Raw genomic sequence first — 19636 nt, 5'->3', positions numbered from 1 at the left:
AACTTTAACATTCTTTTAAATATGACAGCGATAGAATTTTTTTAAAAAACTATCTACCTATGCCCTATGGGTTGGACCCTTCAGGTTAGGTGTTGACACTGAAAATTAGGTCTTACAGGTAACGTGCAAACCCATTAAGAGTTGTCATGCTAGAGGGTGGTGGTTGAGACAGCCAGTCTTTCGCTGAAGACTGCATTTCAAACAGAAATCCTACCACAACTGCCATTTTCTGTATATTTGCAGGGGCAATGGTGGGCAGGGCCCAAAGCTGCTTGCAACTTTACATCAAGACTTTTTAAGTGTACACCAGCACTTTAGGTTTCTCTCACACAAATACCATTTTGAACGTGTAGCCTCCCACTTGGTAGTAACAAACAAACAATCTTTTAACATACTGTGCTTTGCACACAAACATTCATTGTTTTAAGAACATTAAAGTGAAGCCAGAAGTGCTTATACCTTGTGTATACATACATATATACATACAGAAATATATACATATATATGTATATCCCTTGTATAAAGTTGTTTCCCAACAAGGCACAGGTGCTGTGCATCAGGGACAAGTCTTAGTGTTGTACATGCAAAACAGTACAATTAGGCTTAGGTGGATCTCGGATCCAAGTACTTGGATCCAAATCCCAGGGCTTTTCTGGGCTTACTTCAAGTGGCAATTTTCTGTTGATGGGACTATTTGAATTTAACTGGTTAACAGATAAACTAGCCTGAATGTAATCAACCCACTGACCCTTAATTCAAACCCTAACTTATTACAGGTGAATGGTACCAACCACAAACAGACTTTTTAGAGGCTCACACAAATGTCTTTGGTGTATGTGTCTATTCGTTTTAAGGTACAAAATAATAATAATTATTATAATAATAAAAATAGCTATTTTGTGTGCTGTAGCAGTTCTTGTATAGCTCACAATAAGTGCAGCTCTCAACCCCTCCCACACCCAACCACCCTCCCTTGCAAATATTTGTTAAATAAGGATTAGACAGGTCAGACACCATTGTAGTGCAAATAGTAAACGATTAAAAATTTTTTTTACAAAATATAGAAATGTTTGGCTCCAGTAACTGGACAAACATGTTCCTTTCAAGTATCTCTCACTGAAGAATTTTTTTTAAAACAAGTTACTTCCATTTAAAAAAAGTCTTTCTTTTTTTTTTTTTTTCTTTCTTTCGCAGGTAAACAGTTTCAAACCAACTAGGTTGCATAGTTCTAACATTGTAAGCACCTTTACAAAAAGTAACTTTTATTCTTTCTTTCATTCTTTTTTTTTTATTCTGTATTTTTCTTCATTTTTCTTTTTTCCTTTTTTCATTTTTTTGTTTTGTAAATGTAGTGCAGAGGATGAAGGTGTATACACCTGCACAATATTGTCCCTTTACCAATATTAAGTCAATGTATGTGTATAGTGTCTGTATGTATAGAGATATGTATATAAATACATAGCCATATATATATACATGCAAACACTACACACCTACTCAGTTCCTCGGTAAATTTGGAGGGAAAGTGCCAGTGAATGTAGTGTTCATACACATGGCTTTTCAAGGAATTTCAATGAAATTTTGGACTTAGTCCAAATTGCTGCAGGTTAGATGAACTGCTACCACGGCTTGAACTGATGGGTGACTAAGGGAGGGAACAAAACTCCCCTAGTAATAACTAATGTTTAATATACTATGTAATAAGATAAGGAGCATACTGAAAGGAAGGGGAAATCCCCAACCCATACCGCCATTCAGATGTATCTCATTCAAGCCCGGGTTCATGAAGCTTTCTTCCTTTTTATAGCTGAAGTCTTTTCTGATCCTCCCTAAGTCTTTTTTTATTTTTTTTTTCTTCTCTTTTCTCTCTCTCTTTTGTTTTTGCTTTTATTTCCAATGATTGTTTCATTCAAAAAAGGTTATACCATGTCTGGTCTTTCCTCTTCTTGGGCTTTTGATACATTTTCTTCTCAACTTCATGAGAAGGGTCGTGCGCACACATGCGTCTATGAACAGCCACACTCCTCCACGATCATATTCTGTATGTCTTTCTTAATGATGTTCTGGCCATCGTCGTAGTAGAGCATGGACATGGGCCGCAACTTGGTGGGCACGCAACATGACTTGAGGTTGGCAAAGGGGCTATGGCCCCGCATGCGGTAATGGTTGATGACAGTGGAGTGGAAAGATAATGATGAACCGGATGTGCCTGCTATATGGCTGGGGCACTCTCCTTCGCAGTAGTTGGCATGATAACCTGTAGGTGCAATGATCCAGTCACTCCATCCTATGTCCTTGAAGCTGACAAAGAACTGCTTCTTGCAGCAGATGTTGACTTTGCCATCACACTCCAGGCCTCGTCTCCGCCGCCTATGCTGGCGGTCCTCTGAATGCCGGGCAAGCATCATCAGGAAGGGGCGATGTGATTGCTCCTTCTCCTCTTCTCCTGTGAATTCTCCAGCTTCTTTTTCTTTCCCTTCCCCTTCTTCTTCCTTTTTCTTCTTCTTGCCTAGTAGCACCAGGCTGGCTCCAGTCTCTTGGCACAGGTCACAGGCAATCCGCACATCCAAAGAGCTCTTGCCTTGGTCCAGGAGTCTCTGGACGCTGCTGGAGACAGGAAAGATGTGCCAAGTGCTCTTCCGGGTGTCCACTGCCTTTTCTGAAATCAAAGTCTCACTCCTGTCACCTTTCAGCCCCCCGTCCTCCATATCTTCTGCTCCTTCATTGTTGCCTTTTGGCTGCCGCTGCTGTTGAAAGAGGCGGATGGTGACTTTTGTCCTGCTCCGGTTGGCCTTGGAGACCTTCAGGAAGAGCCACACTTCAGCATGTTCCACCACTGATAATTCACTGCCTTCCTTGGAAATCTCAAAGTGCAACATTTTCTTGGCCGTGCCTGATTTGGTAAATGGAAATAGACAGGAAGAACTTGTTAGTATGTCTGCTTGCATTCTGTTAAAGAGAATTCTGTTACTGTTGCCACAGGCACAAAGTTCCCTAGGTTTCCTACTTGGCTCTTTAAATTTTTATGATTCTTCTGTTCTAACCTTCCTTCACCTCATCTCCTCCTCAGATTGTCTTTTGTGAAAATTCTCTCTTTAGAAAAGTAATTCTTTGCCTGTTGTTTTCCAGTATCATATTTTAACCAAAGCATTTTGTTAAAGTAATGATGCAGTCATTTATGTAAAGTGCCTCATGGCAAATAAGCATCGGTGATTGCTAAGAGTTCATTTGCCTAAGCTGTCTTTGTGATCACTGTTAGCTGAACAGCAAAAATGTTTTTGTGATGACAGTCCGTGACTATAAGTACCATACACACACAAATCTGTGCCTGGTAGCTGAAGTTAGGGAGTGAGTTCCAACCCTGCCAATTCTTTGGCAATACTTTGGAAATTACGTGGGAACAAGGTCTGCCCTTTCTCCCTCTGTAAAATGCCATTCTTCATATGCATCTTAAAATGAGTTGTAAATGTTAATTGTTTCAAAAACAAAGAAAAACTAAAATATGAGCCTCAGCTTTGAGAGATTTGCAGAGTTATAATGTAAAGAATTGCAGAATTGCAGCAGGCAGACTCTTCATCCTGTGAGATGTTAGCTGTAGATCCTGTTCTTAATTTAACACACTGTACTCGCTGTGATTATAGTAATGGTGAATACACTGAGAAATGAGTTAAAGAACTGTATAATTATGGGGATGGTTCTCTGGCATAATTGTATCAACTTGCTGAGATGTCATGATGATGATTATGATGGTGAGGGGGTGTTTCTCTGATACAGAGCTCATATCCCTGGCAGAAGCTGGAATGAATAATGAGGGCTGTTTAATGATTTGATCACTAGAGCATGAAAAAGTTAAGAGAGAATGAATTAGCTGGGGGGTAGTGGTCGTATTACTTTTTTAAGAGAGGTACTTTTCTATTTTCTTGACAAAAGAAAAAGCCACGTTGGCATCTCTTGTTCTTTGTAAGCATGGAGTCCAGCATGGACTGGGGTCACAGATTTGAAATGCACAGATATCTGACCTTAGTGAGACACTAACAGTATTCATAATTGTCAGTTTGTCATTGATATTATTCTTGAGCTACCCACACTGGTTGATCTGATTCTCTGTGCAGTGGTTCTGCTTGTCAGGGAACCAGAACTTTGCACCCTAGAAAGGGTAAGTGGTGATCAAAACTGAAGTGGCTGGACGCATGCAGGAAAAATTACTCTCATGGCAGCAAGGCTCTCCTCCCTGCTTCCCGTTGCCACTGAACTCCACTAGTGCAGGCTCCCTGACCATCTCCCTGCTCCCCCATTCTCAGGTGAAACAGAAGTGGGGCAAAATCACAAGATACATGCATCCCGTACTCACTTGCAAATTCAAGAGTTCCTGGTTTCTCAAGTCTGTAGGCAGGCTGTGCTGCCCTTCGAGCTACCTGTTGCCTTCCTTCTCCGTGAAGTCCTGGCACTGACACATTCAGCTTTCCCTGGTGGCATTCCCAGGTCAAAGAGACAGACGTTTCTGAATTACAGTGGCCAAAGGGCACAGCGTTTTGTTTTTGTTTTCTCTCTAAGTGAGAGTGTGAAATTGTAGACTTTAACTGTCACTGAGATAGGGAAACACATGGTTTGTGTTAACTGCTTCTCACAGACTTTGCTGATGCCAGTCTGCAAAGTGAGTTACATTCATTTCTCAGGGAGCTACACAAACCAGTGGAACTGTGCCTTAGAAAAGGAAGTGGCTTATAGAAAAGACAGAACAAGCTGACCAGTATTGTGTGGCATGGTGGAGTTACTATTTTCCTATTATTTTTTAAACAAGATTCATTCAATAATGACTGGAAGATCATTAGTCAGCTCTTACCAGCTAACACTATCTTTTTCCATTCTGGAAATGAAACTATGGCAAAGCTGCCAGCTGTGTTGGAGCAGTGGGCAGGCAATAGGCGTTAATCCCACTCCTGCCCGGGTTTCAGAGCATGAGGAGATGTACAATGACATTCCTCCAGTCCAAAGGAAGTCTGGTCCAAGAGGCTGGTTGCCTTGTATGTAGGGATGTTATAAAGAGTGTTCTTTATGAGAACGAACACTTCTAAGGCCTGTGAGGACCATCTATCCAGCCTGTGGCTTCATTTCCCCTGACTCTCTCTTCTAACGCAAGCTTCTAACCTTAGCTTATCTCTTTCCTTGGCATAGTCCTGATAAACCCTTTCTAAGGGGCACCTGGTCTTCAGGGGAACCTGAAGGCAGGTGACCTGCCAGGAGTGGGTTGCTGCCTCCAAGGCTCTCCATCCAACCCCTTCTGCTTGCAGTCCCTACCCAAGGACACCTTGGGAGGGGTGGGGGGGGGGGGAGGGAAAGATGGTTTAGACCAAGCTGCAGAAATTGTTCTGGCACCAACAGCCTCTTCGCAGCTGCTCTCTTTCTTTCCTCAGAGGTCACAGCCCGGGGTGAGGAATAGCCATATATTGCTGGGAAGTGCAGAGCTTATTCTGTGTTCCTGAGGTACAAAGCTGGGTACAGACAGCAGTTCTGGTGCTAGGAGGGATCCTGGGCATGAGCAGATCAGCTGTGCTGGACATGAACATGGAAAAGTGGCACAATCATGTGCTCTGAAAAAAGCAGACCTGGCTCAATAGGGAGAGAAGCTGTATGGCCCATCTGATCAGAAAAGCCAGGCAGCCCTGTGTTACAGAATAACCTAATGCTGTTAAGTGCTAATGCTTGATATTTCACATTTTGTTATTTCCATACTAGCGGATTTGAAAATAGTTATGAAGTGACATATCTCCAACAGTAAATATTCATATTACCTTGTGCACTGGCCAGAAGTATAGCAATGCAGCCACTCTTTTTGACAGATATTACAGGAAAGAAACAGGACCTCAAAAACTCTCTTAATTAGTTTTTCATATGTCCCTGTATGTGTGAAAGTTGAATTCTTCCTCATTACTAAAAATATCGGAATAGTACAGTGAAAGTACCCGAGTACTTGCTTTTTTTTCACTCAAGGAAAGTGAGCTTGAGCAAGGTAGCATAAGACATGTTCTTATACAGGATAACAGCCTGCCTCCCTGTAGATTGTTAGCTACAAAAGCAGCCTCTCTGGATGTGGTTTGTTACATTTTCACACATGAATGGTCGATGCAGATCCTGAAGAAAAAAGATGCAGGAAGCTAATATGAGCCTAGTATTTCTGGATGAAACAAAGTCCTGAGGACTCAAACCTGCATAGCTCATAAAAGGTTTTAATAGCAATTAAAAAAACCTTTCCCTTTCACAGATCTTTTTAGAAGGAGACTGGGAATGGTGCAAAGTTGAGGATAAAAAGCATGCTTTCACATTCGGAAAACACGAAGCTTTTCTGAATTCTCTCCACATTCACAACTAGTTTGTTACGATCACAGAGCACAAATGGTATGAATCCTGCAGTCTTTACAAGGTCACTATGCTCAGACAAGCTCATTTTGAAATCTGAGTTTGGCGTCTGCTAAAACTGAATTGAGATCTCTGGATCTGGCTTATTATGATTACACTTTCACTTTATAACAGGATCTGTATTTCCAAAAGGTACGGTGCTACAATAAAATAAATTCTTCAAGTGTTCTGAGACAAAAAAAAAAATCTCTGTATTTCATTTTCTCCCAATATTGCTTAGGGATTTAGCAGTTTTTCCTATTTGGTCTGAGTTAATGACCAGGTTCAAAGCTTTGGAAATACATACTGTTCATCTAACTGCAAATAAAAAGGAGACCTTCCTGAAAGTTGGGGATGGTATCACTTCCATAATTATGCTTTGTTTATCCTCTTGTCCTGCCTTTTCATCTGCCACAGCTGATTTGCAAGGGTCTTTTTCCATTTCTAATCATCCTGCTCCTCCTGCCTGACTCCCGTGGAAAGACCCACAGCCCAACAGTGGTAATGCCTTCATCACTTCCATGCTCATTTAAACGGCGATGTCAACAGCCTGGATTGTTATCATAGCAGAAAGCAGCTGAAAAAGGAGACAAGGGATTACTTTGCCCCCCCTTTGATTGCTTTTCCTCATCTCCTCTTCCCAAAGCCTGGGAGAGGCCACCTCTCTGCTTTACCGCTGAGCAAAGTCCCTTCCAGGAAGAGGGCTCTGATGCTGAGGGAGCAGTCCAGCAGCGCGAGCGACACTGGCAAATGCTGTGAGAAATGGTTAAAAATACAAGCCCTAAGAAGTAGTGCATATATGGTAAAAGGTTTAATGGAAGGAGTTACTGAATGGAAAGTGTAGCATCAGTATATATAGCATGAGAGTTTGCTCATATCTGTTTTTCTCTTCAGTGGTGCTCACACACCTTTTTAGGAGAGAAACCTGAATATTCAAGCAGAGGGGCGCCTGCACAGGTACCTTCCTCTCCACCTCTGGAAGGGCTGTTCAGGGCTCACGCACTCGGTACCTGCTGCCAAGTGGTACTTGGTGACCGGCAAGGCGCAGGAGAGCACGGAGGGATTGGCAGAGCCCTTGCGGCCCCAGGCGCAGGGAGACTGGCGGAGGCAGCCCTGCGTGGGGTAGCTCATGGCTGGGCTCACGGAAGGAGCCTGTGGCTCCAGTGTGCTCTTCCTCTGAGGCTAAGGATCCTTTCTTCGGTATCGCTTGCTTTAACTGTGCAGTTGAAGCTCATTTATTTGCAATTTACAGCAGGATTGACGACCGAGCCCTGTTAGTTCCAGCTGTATACAGATACTAGGTAGGGTCTAGGCTATACAATTAAGAGGATCTTTTTTTGAGTAAAATGCTAAGACGCTTAAAATGACCTTTTTTTTAAAACCATATGCTGTTAAATGATTATGGCTGTTTTTTTCATAATGAATGTAATTATGCTTTCTGATATTATAATGTGATGTGTTCTTAATTCCTCTTAATACACGGTATTTAAATTTTCTTTTGAAAAATGCTCACTGTGTAAGAAGGTGCTGTTACTTTAAATTCCCATGCTTCACCACTGCTTAATTTTTAACCTTTTTACGTTATACTGTAAGTGAACTGTTTTTCCATACAAAGCAAGCTTTTTTTTTTCCTTTTTTAGTTGCTAACTTTACTACTGCCTATGTTTAGATTTGGGGGAATTTGTACTGCGTGCCAATCTGCAATTACATTCAAAAGCATCCTTCTCTTTACTTCTCATTTCCGTTCCCCAGGAGACAGAAAAAAATAGGTTACTAGAAAGGTTCCTCTAAAGAGAGTGAAGAGAAGAGCATGGTTATTGAGAGATAATTGCTCAAAATGTTTACTAATGAGTGACCACTAGAGTTGGATGAATTGTCCACAGCGTAGAATTTATTCAGTGAATTTAGCACTCTGTTATCCCCTAGGAAGACTGATTATTACAAATGTGTTATTACCACAATTAGAGAGTGGCCGTTTCTGTGAATGCATTTCAGCCTATGGATCACTGGCAAACAATTTACTCTAACTATTCATTACCCCTCGTATGACTGGTCATCCAGCTTGTGTACTTTCGTTCCTGCTCCCGGACTGCCTGACTCTTGCCTCTCGCAAAGGGAGGGGCAATTATGACACAAATAACAAACACTTTATCTTTATGTTCGCATACCCTTTTCTGCCAGCAAAAGGAGACTTTTGTTGTAAGAAAAAATGAACCAAAAAAGAGAATGGGGAAAAAGAACTATTCCCCAAGCAATCGTGGGGGAAAAAGCAGCAGCAAACTTTTTAAATACCTTTTCTTGAAAAGTTAACCCAAAGGGGCATTGACAAGGTCATTCAGAATGTGAAATAATTCTGTTCTGGTGAACCTTGACTCTCCTCTGCTATTTTGTCAGGAGGGAAGCACTTTACATCCACAGCCTAGAGTTCTTTCCAAATTGAACGCCCTTCCCCCACATGACTTTAAATATTTAGAAATAAAAAAGGTGTTTGTTTGGTTGAAAATTTTTGTTACTTGATTTTTGCATTTATGTTTAAAATAGCTCAAGCAAAGTTTAGGGTTACTTGCACCAATAACATATTTCAAGGTAAAAACAAACCTAAGTCGTTGTCTTTCATAAAAGAGAGAGTAATTTTTTTTGTACATACTTGTAATAATTTGTTTTAAATTCTAAAACTGAGTGGATCAGAAGCTACCAGTCTGTTTTCAATAAAATATTTCATTTCTATGCACTACGGCCCAAATCCCAAGCCTACTGAAAATTATAGAAAAACTTCCAATTGCTTCCAGTAGACTAAACTTCAATCCCAAATCATTCTTGCAAAGCTCTGTTGCGTTAAATGAGATTGCCTTTTCATACCCATATAGGCGTATCTATATATAAGAACTCCTCAGCGTGAATCATTTACATATATGCAGTGTAGATACATCTTGCACACAGGAGAGCGCATGAATGCACATACTTATCTGCAGGAACCTATTCATATTACAATGATGCTACATAAGCATGTCTGCCTTGGCATACCCATACACATGGACATATGTGCGCTTATACACATGTACAGGCAAATGCATATTCTGATATTCTTAACTGCATTTGCAAACAAAACTGTATGCAGGACTACCCAGAGAGATGGACACATACAGTACTTTCTCTCTCAGATACCTTTTCCAAAACTGGTTCCCACCTTCTCAGATTTGTCTGTGCTTTCTCAAGTTGTTCTCAAACCAACCATCCCTGAATTCTCACATTTTGTTACAATGAAACAGATTAATGCAGAATGGTTTTCTTCTTCTGGAAGTAACTTGCTTTCATTTGCTAAACTTTAAATCTTTGATATAGTATGCCAAAGAAAAAAACAAAACAAAACAAAACAAGTCAAGAGGAAATAGGCTTGTTTTCTAAAAGCCAAGGAGACTGCATTAAAAAAAGATGTGAGAAAATCAGCTCAGATGATGATTCACGGTCACATTTCTCAGTATCTTGTAAAAAATAATAATGATAATTTCTGATCTCTCTAGATTTCCAGAACTTCTAGCATCCATCAGTTTATCTTTTTCCCCTTTGCCTGTTTCCTTCCTGCATTATTTTACTTACAGTCCTCCACTCCAGTGAATCTTTGCCTTTTAAATAAACTAGAAGAGAGAAACAAGAGCTCCACTCAGAGAAGCTACAGATAAGCATAAAGATCTCTGGGATTCAGGATCCAATTAGGTAAAATAGGAGTTGCAGGAAGGTTGCCTTGTGTGGAGCAAAAAGCCTTTGGAGTCTGCCCTCTCGTGGTCATTCTTTATTTAGCACGGATATCTGTACCATTAAATACATTTGCTTTCAAAAGAAAATTGATGAAATGATTTGAAGAGGCAGAAGCGACCCATCCTTTTTTTCCTCATGAACTGCCAGCCTGGATGTATAGGAATAGGTATCTTCCTAGGAAAAGGCGTGATTGTGTATGCACATGTATCTGCACATGAAAGTAGGCATCGCGTGATCAAGTCGGTTCACCTTGAATTCAGTATGAAGTGATACAAAAAGGTAGAAGCAGTCTAAATAGCTGTCAGACTTCTCATTTTTCTCCTGACAGTTCTCCTAATGATAAGCCTTTGGTTTTCAGTATTTCCATCCAGTAATTCCTATTACCTTCTCGGGGGCTGATCTTAGCAACCCGTTTCATTGGTAGTTTAGTTGCCAGGATCAAATTCACTTGGCAAAATCCCAGGTCTGCCTAATAAGCTATCTACTTAAAATAATGAAAGAGTTATTAACTGACCATATTTTATGAGCATTGGGTATCTCCGTTATGGAACCTGTTAGATTTGCTTGTCACAAAATTATATGACCCCTCTCCTCAAAAGACTATTTTTAAGACCTTGAAGTAACCCACAGAGCTCTGGCACAGCTACCCTCATAGCAGAACTAATCGAGGTTAGTAATCTTAGTTTGATATGCAAGTAGAAAATCATTTTCATGTTTTACTTGTAAGAGTGCCAAAGGACAGTAGGGTGCATTTGTAAACTTTTGCCCAATACTCGCGGTCATTAATTTTGTAAAGATCTGCCTGGATTTGTTAGCTGTGAAAACTACCTGCCAGCTATTTTGCTGATTTCCTGGACATAACTACACCTGTGCTTCAGACAAGTTCACTGCATTTAGTTTCCCCTCTAATTTTCTGAAACGTGTGCTCATTTGAATTTTGATCTATTTTAGAAAATAGCAGTCTCAAGCCAGAGTCACGTGCACAGGGCACTGTTTGTTCATTCACTCCATTTCATTGAATGTCTGAGGATAAGGGTAATGAAAGATGGAAATACTACTTTTTTATGAAGGTAAGTAGTAAATGTGGCTTCTGAAAGGTAGGGGGAATGGCTGGTTTATGTCAAGTCATACCCAAAGGAACAAAAAGCCTAAAGTCTTATTTCTCTTTCCATAGACCTTTATTTGATACAACGTGAGATGTTTCCATGCATTTTCATTGATTTCCTATTGCCCTCTTTTGAGACAGAGTGACTTTCCCATTAAAAGCAGGAAGAACATTAGCCTGACTTTGAGAGGAACATGTTAATTCCCCTGCTTGGTGCTTTAAACTTACCCGTGCTCTTCCCATTTCCCACAGGGTGAAAAGCGGGGACTCTCCATGTGGCTATATTCTATTCCTGCCTTTTTAACTCATACTTCCTATATGACGTGTCACTTGCTCTCTTTTTGTCTCACTTTCCTCAATGGCAAAAATGATACTGCTTTAATATTTGACAAACAATACTGCTGGTGCATGAGTGGATGAGATCCCAGGTAGAGTTTACTTAAGTTGTTGCAGCATTGGCACCTGTAAAGTGTGGTAGATCCTCTGATGTTAGCAAGACACCAAATATGAATGGCTATAGATGAAAATTATGTTTTGTCAATCTGAAGTTACTCCACAGAATGGAGTTACCATTTCCGTTATAAGCCCAAATCATAGAGCTCGGCTTCAGGGTTGCTAATTGCTCCTCCCTCTTCCTAAATCAAAGCCTAGAAGGTATGGGAAAAAGGGCCGGAGCAGCCCTCCTGCCTTGGCTTCCAGGTTGGGCTTAGTGTGAAGGTGGAGAACAGCAGCAGGAAAGAAAAGGCATGTGAACACAGCGGATGCCCCGTCCTTCGGCTGCGCAATTCCATAGCATAAGTCTTCTTAAACTAATTTGGCTAGCAGTGGTAGGACAACGCTATGTAAATCAAACTAAGTGACGTGTTTAGTGTTGGGTAGTTTGGGGGGGGGGGGGGATTGGTGGCTGGACTATTGGCCAGCGTGTGGGCAATGGCACGATTTTCACTGCTCATGTGACCCCGAGAGCCAATGGCTTCAGGAGCCGCCGTTGGAGGGTGTCGTACTGAGTAGGCATATATCAAATTCCAAATTCCTTTGTGTCAGAGCTCAGGAGAGACAATAATGTGTTTACAAATGATTGGGACTCAGACAGTGAAGAGAAACCACTGCTCATGCCATATGTGTTTCACTGTGCTCAGAGCGAGCTGCTGAAAACCAGGTGGGGAATCCGACTCATAGATAGCTTAAAGTTTTCCTTGCTTATAAAAACTCACTTCTAAACTAACATTGAGCCACCCCTGCTTCTAATGACCACTGGCATTGACACCTTCTGCCTGCTTTCTGAAGTGGAGGGGATGGAAAAAAACACAAAGCCTGAGCTTTCATACTGAAATAACTGATAATGTGCATGTTGACAAGGACTCTAAAGGCAAGGGCTCCTCGTACAGTTGGAAATCGGACAGCCAGCAGGAATGTCTGCTCTTAAAAGCATGCACACTTCTTGTGCATGGCTTCCCTGCGAACAGAACATCTGAGTCAACAGGTTTTCAGGACTGGAAACTCTGAGTGTTGTCTTAATTGTTTATACTGCTGCAGCAAACTTTTAAACAAAAATGCTTGGAGTTCCTTTGCATACTTTGCCTACCATATGCTGTACCAAACAAAACAATGACATTCTTTTAAAACCGTCTTGGCAACAGGAAAAATGCTTTGGCTAGACAGCATCATAAAAAGTTGCTGTTAGTTAGATGATAGTGTTATTGCAAGATACTTCTATTGATGCATGTATAAACATGCTCACATATACTAACAGATAAATATGCACATACATATACATTGAATTAAAATGGGCTCTGGTCCTATTCGTGTAGGAACAAGACAGTAAAGAACAACTTCAGAGCTCTTTCCTATAGGCAGTTGATGTGAGTCGTGAGCCATTACTTAGGAAATATCTATATTCTGAGCTCTTACTGTATAAGAGTTAGGGAAAACAGAACTGCAAAAGAGTTCAAAATACACCCTACCAAGGTTGCATTTTTTTGGCAGGAGTGTTCTAGGAACAGAATCGTTTTCTTCCAGTATGCAGAAGTCTGCATTACAAATTGGATCAGCTACAGCAACTTGTCCAGTTCTATTGAAGTCATCTGACAGTCCCTGCAACTCTTTATTGCTGAAGATGCTGTGTTAATTAAAAAAAAAAAAAAGCCCTCTCACTTCTAAAAGTTAAAGCTTCTTTATCTTATTTTATAACTTCCACTGTAATTTTTACATGAAAGGGTTGTTTCTCAAGTGGTTTGCAGCTCACTTTCTGTCCTGATAAACTCCCCCCAAAGCTTCAGCCCTTTTTCTTTCACTATCAGCTCTGCAATCCAGTACTTTACTGCAAGTACTCTGGCTTCACAGGCACAGTTTGGAGGACCCCGCTGCAGCCTGACTTTCTGCTCAAGATTGGTTAGAGAGCTTCCTCCCTGTGTGGCTGTCTGTGCTTAGCAAGTGTAATCTGTAGCCAAGACTAAGTCAGAAAAATCAAATTCCTTCAGAGTCCCGTCCCCCCATCCCATTCCCCCTTCTCCCTTCCCCCAGGTCTCATCCTACAACCTTACAGAAAACATTATTGCTGAGGAGAAGAAAAGACGTTAATTGCAGTTCTGGCACAAAGGCTATTTTACAGTTTTGTTTTTCAAGCACTCACCTGATTCCGCAAAAGTGATGATTTCTGAGGTTTGCTCCACAACTTCATTCATTTCGGCTCTTCTTCCAACATCATCCTCTATTTCCACATAACCATCCTCTCCCACCTTTCCCACGTGGAGTTTTTTGATGGCATTTAAAAGTGCTGCCTTGGGCACCGGCTGGGTGATATTAGGTCTGTCCCTCAAGTGCAACATGTTCAGTATGTGCTTCTTTACTGCTTCCACCATCTCAGGCTGTGAGCTGGGCACATCCTTTGAGAGCGTGGCGAGGGCACATGATGGGCAGTCAGTGACTGAACTGTGCCCCTCGGATCCTGGGGTTGGGGAACTCCTCACTATAATCCAGCAAAGCACCAACAGAAATCCTCTCTTCCAAAGCAAAGGCATCCTGGCAGCAAAAGTTGTTGTGATTCCCTTTTTAAAAGGCCCTGCTTTTCCTCCCCCTTCACGCACAGTTTTTTTGGGGCTGGTTTGGTTTGTTTGTTTGTTTGTTTGTTTTTCCTTCTCTTCAGCAAATTCTCTGGAACAAGAACCAAAAGTTTTCTGTGAAGTTTTGTTTGCAGGTTCCCTCTCTGAATGCAATAAGTGCTGTAGATGTTTGTGGCTGTCAGGGAGAAGAGTTCTGACTCTGTCTCAGAGTAGGAGAGAGACACAGAGAGAGGGAGAGAGAGAGAGAGGACGGATTGGCCTAAAGTGAGTGAGTGAATGAGAGAGGGAGGGAGTTTTGTCTGTGAGTAAAGGCTATGATTAGGAAGGGGGAGGAACAGGCAGGCTGGCTTCCTTATGCTCATTGCTCCCCTAACACACACCTCTTCAAATATCACTACTCGTGGTTTCTACCCTCCCCCCTTCCTAAAATCTCTTTTCATTCCTCTAAATTTACTCTTTTTTTTCCTTTTTTTCTTTCCTCTACGTTTGACCCTCCTGGCTCCCCCCGGCTGTCATCCCCCTCCCCCCCCCCCTTTTTTTTCTCCCCTTTTTTTTTTGTTTTGTTTTGTTTGATTTTTTCCTTCAACGGTATCACTGGCCTAACTAAACAGAGGAAACATGAATGAATGAAAAGAGTGAAACCTTTTATTAACGAGCACCTTGCTCTTGGCCCTGCCTGGTATTGTTAGGGATAGCAGGAGATGTTAAACAGCTTGTGAATGAGATGGGGATGAGGGCAGGGGCTCTGAATATTTTGGACAGAACATTATTCTGCCTTGAGTAGAAGAGAAAAGATCTTTTCTGCTCACTTCTAAATGCTGGAGGTTATCAACACTGGCAAGAGATCTGACGGGAGCAAAAGAACACTGTTGTTTGGAGGGCTATATAATACATCGTACACTCTCCAGAGGCAATACGCGGTCAGGCACTGAAAGCCTAAGCAGGAGTTGGTACGGCACGTATCTGTGACATGCTAAGGTAGTGCCCTCGCACCAGAAATATCCCTACTTCTATGCTAGTCTGTGCCTAGAAGTTCTCAGGCAGATATATTTAGGCTTGGGGTTAATCAAGTAATGTCTGAAAAATGCTTTGAAGGTGAAAAGTGTTACATGCCATCTGGCCAAATCACACTCACTCCTGACTCAGGCAAGTCCCTCATCGATGCCAATAATAATTCTGTCTGAGTGAAGGCTGAGTAAGATCTTCTACATTTGGCCCATTGTTATTAGAAGGCACTTTTTGTTTCATTCATTTAAACCACACAGAGCAATCATAATATTAGAATAAGGCATTGGGAATCAAAAGCAGTCTAAAACACTGCTAGGAGCTGGAGTTTCAAGCAGTGTTGGTAGACCCTTGCCCCTTTACGTCCGTGAGGGTTTTGCTCTGCGGTGAAAAGGCATTCCACGTGTCACTGACATGTCTTCACGTTGCCTTTGTATTCTGTAGCCTCTCCATTCTGTTCCTTAACTAGCAAGGGTGAAGTTAGCAAACTCCCTCATATTTGAACTTGGTAATGGAAAATGAGAAAACTACAGCTGATAGACTCTAACTCCTGAAGTTCTTCCCCTCCAGACTTCAACTTGTACAGATTTTCATAGAACAGCTTCTGCTTTTTTAGTATTTACCCTCTTTCTTTATCTTCCTTTCATTCTGTCTCTCGCACACCTCTGTCTTCTTCAGGTGTGCTTACCTCCTACCCAGCAAATATGCACTTTCACTATATTGCCATCAGCCATTGTATTTTAGTGGAAAGGAGTAATTTATAAATTTAAGCATTGTAAGGTCTCTAATTTCCATGAGATGACTACAGGCACATGGGCTGAGAGACAGGCAAGGAATTATAGTTGGAGTAAATGAAACATACAGAAGTAATTGAATAATCACCCAAAGTTTTACAAATTTTATATATTGCAAGTCCTTTTCAATTAAGCTCTTTTATAAGTCGTTCACTGTTATAAGGCATCCACAGTCCACCCTCATCTGTGTTTTACTGACCTCAGTTGCTATACTGTTATATACTGTTACACTTATGGGTCTGTCAGCATTATAAACCCTGCAGTCATTCTTATAAACACATCTTTGTAACACAAACCTCGCTATAATACATCTAAATTTCTTGGATCTTGTGAACAGCCCAAAGTCTGCTGTAATTATACGAAGTCTGAAAGTCAGCTTGAAATAGAACTAAAAGTTTAATTGGACAAAAAAATAATTTCAGATGAAAATATGCATTCATGATTACATGTACTAACAGATGACATAATTAAAGGGATTATTTATAGTTCTAATATAGCACCTATCCCAACAGTGTCTGATGAAAAGTAAGGGATAGGCATAAATCAATATAAAATATAGATAAGTAGATTTGGGCTCTTGCTGTGGGGTATACGTTGCTTGCCATTTATAACAGGTACGCTTATCACAGACAATCTATTACATATAGGTATAACATATTTTACTTGCATGCCATAATGATGACAGATTTAACATTAAAGCATAACTTTCTGAAAATCACTGTTTTCTAAAAGCGAGTCTGCTGATACCGCCGATATATAGTTCATTTGTACTTACATACATACATACATACATATGCACAAAAATACATAGCGTTTGAATAAATATAGAAACGGTGGTTCAGACCCTTTCTATAAAATTACCTGAGCTGCAAAGCTCTGTATATGCATTCATTCAATATAGCCCTAATAGTATGCAACAGCATGCACAGGAATTAAAAGTTTCAGTTTTAAAAGAAAAAAGCTGATTTAAAGTTTTACCTCTCTAGTCCTGACTCTCAGAAGGAGACTGCTGTATTGTGCATTAAGAACTGCTGAAGTTCCTCTTTGTGGTATTTATAATGCGAAGCTTTATACTGTACTTCTCATGTGTACACTCACATATAATGTCTGTCAAAAGTAAGTGGGCCGGATCACTGTGCTGGATTGGTTAATCCTGTTACATCAGCAATTGACTGTTTTTCCTGTATGAGACATACTTCTGGTAATTATCTAATGGAAACTCCTAATTGTCTAGCATGACAAAATACCGTGGATTCAACTTGTAGTGGTGATCTCTGTATCCATTTAAAGAATAGAACTTAAAATCAGACTGAAAGCAAACATTATGAGTCAGGAAGACACACTCCAACTTGTTTTATTGCATAGCTAGATATAGATATTATTAGATGTAGATATCACTGATTTAGTTCAAATACAGTGTTTGCCAGATACTTAATTACTAGTTTGCAAATTGTTTTCTTCTTCTTTCATACTTAAGGATATACCAGATAATCTATTTGCAAATTTGGATTCTTTTCAAATTCAGGAAAGTGCATTTGATTAAGAATCCATTTGCTGTGGAAGAATTTTTTTAATTCAGTCTTTGTATAAATATGTCCTCCTGTTAACTTAGGGATCCCTTTAAAGCTCTTAAAAAATGAATCATATTGCTCTTGTCCAAGTCTCCTGGCTTCTTGACGTGCGGATTGCATCACACTATTAAAAACTGTTTAGACATCTAAAAATAAGTTACAATGAATGACAGGTCACATTTTTGCAAGTGTGATATTAACACATGTGGAATAAAATAAAATGCAATTTTCATTTCAGTTTACATTAGTGGAAATCAGAAATAACTGTATGCCAATTAGGCAGTACAAAAGTAATATACATAAGGTCAAAAGTAAATCCAAAATCCATCTCCTTTCTTAAACACACATAATAGCTGGCTTTATGTGGTACCGTTTATGACAAATGGCATGATCATGCAGTCTTTACTCATTCAAAACACCCACTGATTACCAGAAAATCCCCATCCTTCAGATTTTTTTTTTGGCCTGAATTGTACTTATAATTGTATTTTTATGTCCTGTTGGTAATGCAAGTTTAATATGTCTTGGAATATGGCTGATCTGGATCAGGGAAGAAAGATTTTAAATTTTCAACTTACAGTGATAGCAGGGAGTCCTTATAGCAGCATTGATTGGAACTGGTGTGTGTGCTGTATTCACACAACAGCTTTGGTAGAATGAGCAAAAAATCAGGAGTTAATGGGAAACATATGACCAGATAGGTTGTTTTGTTTCCCAGGTTTAATGTGCATATAATAAGTTTTCAGGCTCTAACATGCTGTGGATTGAAGCCTCTTGAAACAAGTTTCAGTAGCTTTCCTGCCATCTGATGTTGGTGGTTCCAGTTGTTACAAAGAACCGTTTTTCTCTCCCCCCCCCCCCCCTTTTTTTTTTTTTTTTCCTTCAGGGACAGTGAGAGACATGCTTGAAGAAACAAATAACGAGCATGCACATATCTAGTTATTTGCCGGACCATATTTTTAACGGGGATCCTAAAATCGAGTTTTGGCAAAGGACTTTTCCAGCATGGAGTTGTTTTTTTTTCTCAGGACCAGACTGAATTTGGTTTTAACTAGCACCCTAAAACTCTTTGCAATTAGTTACATACTGGTAGTGCAGTGACTGTTGTAATTTGGCAGCAGACATATGCTCAGCAAGAGATCTTGTACTGCATTGGTTTTACAGAGAGTGGAAAAATCGCCCTGAAAGTAACGGAGTTATCTTCTCCTTGTGCTCCATGCACAGCAGCTGGTGCGACGGCTGCTGACCATCGCACCCCTACTGGTGCTGCACCCAGCCGGTCCATAGCTTCTCCCACAACGGCAGTGGGTCAGAGAATTCCCAGTGCGAAAGTGTGTGGTCTGTGACAAAAAGAGAAGGCTACCGAGGGAAGCACAGCAAACACATATGTGATTTATAGCGCAGGATAACTTCTGAAAGGAGATTAGGAGAAGTGAAAAGCATTATTCATTTCAGAGCATGCTCCTTATTGCCTCGGGGAATTTGTCTATAGCTTTACCAAAGGCCTAATGAAAGCTTTACTCAGTGACTAATTTTTTTTCGCACCTATTTCTCTCTTTATAAATATTTTTCTCCCCACCCCTCCACTTCTTTTCATTTTGTTGAACACAGCAACACCTGCTGGCAGTGGTCCGGGAGTACTGCTGGAAAGACCCACTGATCTAACTCTTCAGACCAGCTGCCATTAAGCACTGCCAAGCCATATTAATGAGCTGCCTCTATTTTTACCCCTTCCTGCCAGAAAGGGCAATTGCTCTTGGGAAAGACTGTAGCTGTTTTGTTGTTGTTGTTTTTTTTCTTTCTTTCTTTCTTTCTTTTTTCTGGCAGCTTCAGAATCCAGATAATCATTGTTCATTTAGTGAAGCTGGGATTTCTAACTTAAATTCTGATATCACTGACTGAGACCACATAAAACATCAGAGTGATGCTGATAGCCAGCCTATCTTG

At 40.6% G+C, this 19636-nt stretch overlaps 1 protein-coding gene across 1 annotated transcript; it reads right to left on the bottom strand.

The window, feature by feature from the left end:
• Positions 1–755: 755 nt before the first annotated feature.
• Positions 756–16011, bottom strand: INHBA (inhibin subunit beta A). Its single transcript, XM_082479356.1, has 3 exons — positions 15948–16011; positions 13890–14410; positions 756–2893 (listed from the first exon to the last, which is right to left on the bottom strand). Exons 2-3 carry the CDS (start codon positions 14275–14277, stop codon positions 2007–2009), a joined length of 1275 nt encoding a protein of 424 aa, XP_082335482.1. The 5' UTR covers positions 14278–14410; positions 15948–16011; the 3' UTR covers positions 756–2006.
• Positions 16012–19636: the final 3625 nt, after the last annotated feature.

Source organism: Vanellus vanellus (genome assembly GCF_965231255.1).
Source record: "Vanellus vanellus genome assembly, chromosome: 2".
Classification (NCBI taxonomy): domain Eukaryota; kingdom Metazoa; phylum Chordata; class Aves; order Charadriiformes; family Charadriidae; genus Vanellus; species Vanellus vanellus.
The sequence above is the reverse complement of the archived record's forward strand: the minus strand, read 5'-3'. Positions and strand labels throughout refer to the sequence as shown.

Coding starts and splice junctions, on each gene's coding strand:
- INHBA (XM_082479356.1), bottom strand. CDS start 14,277: ATGCCTTTGCTTTGGAAGAGAGGATTTCTGTTGGTGCTTTGCTGGATT. Junction 2,894..13,889: donor CATCACTTTTGCGGAATCAG/GTGAGTGCTTGA, acceptor TTACCAAATCAG/GCACGGCCAAGAAAATGTTG.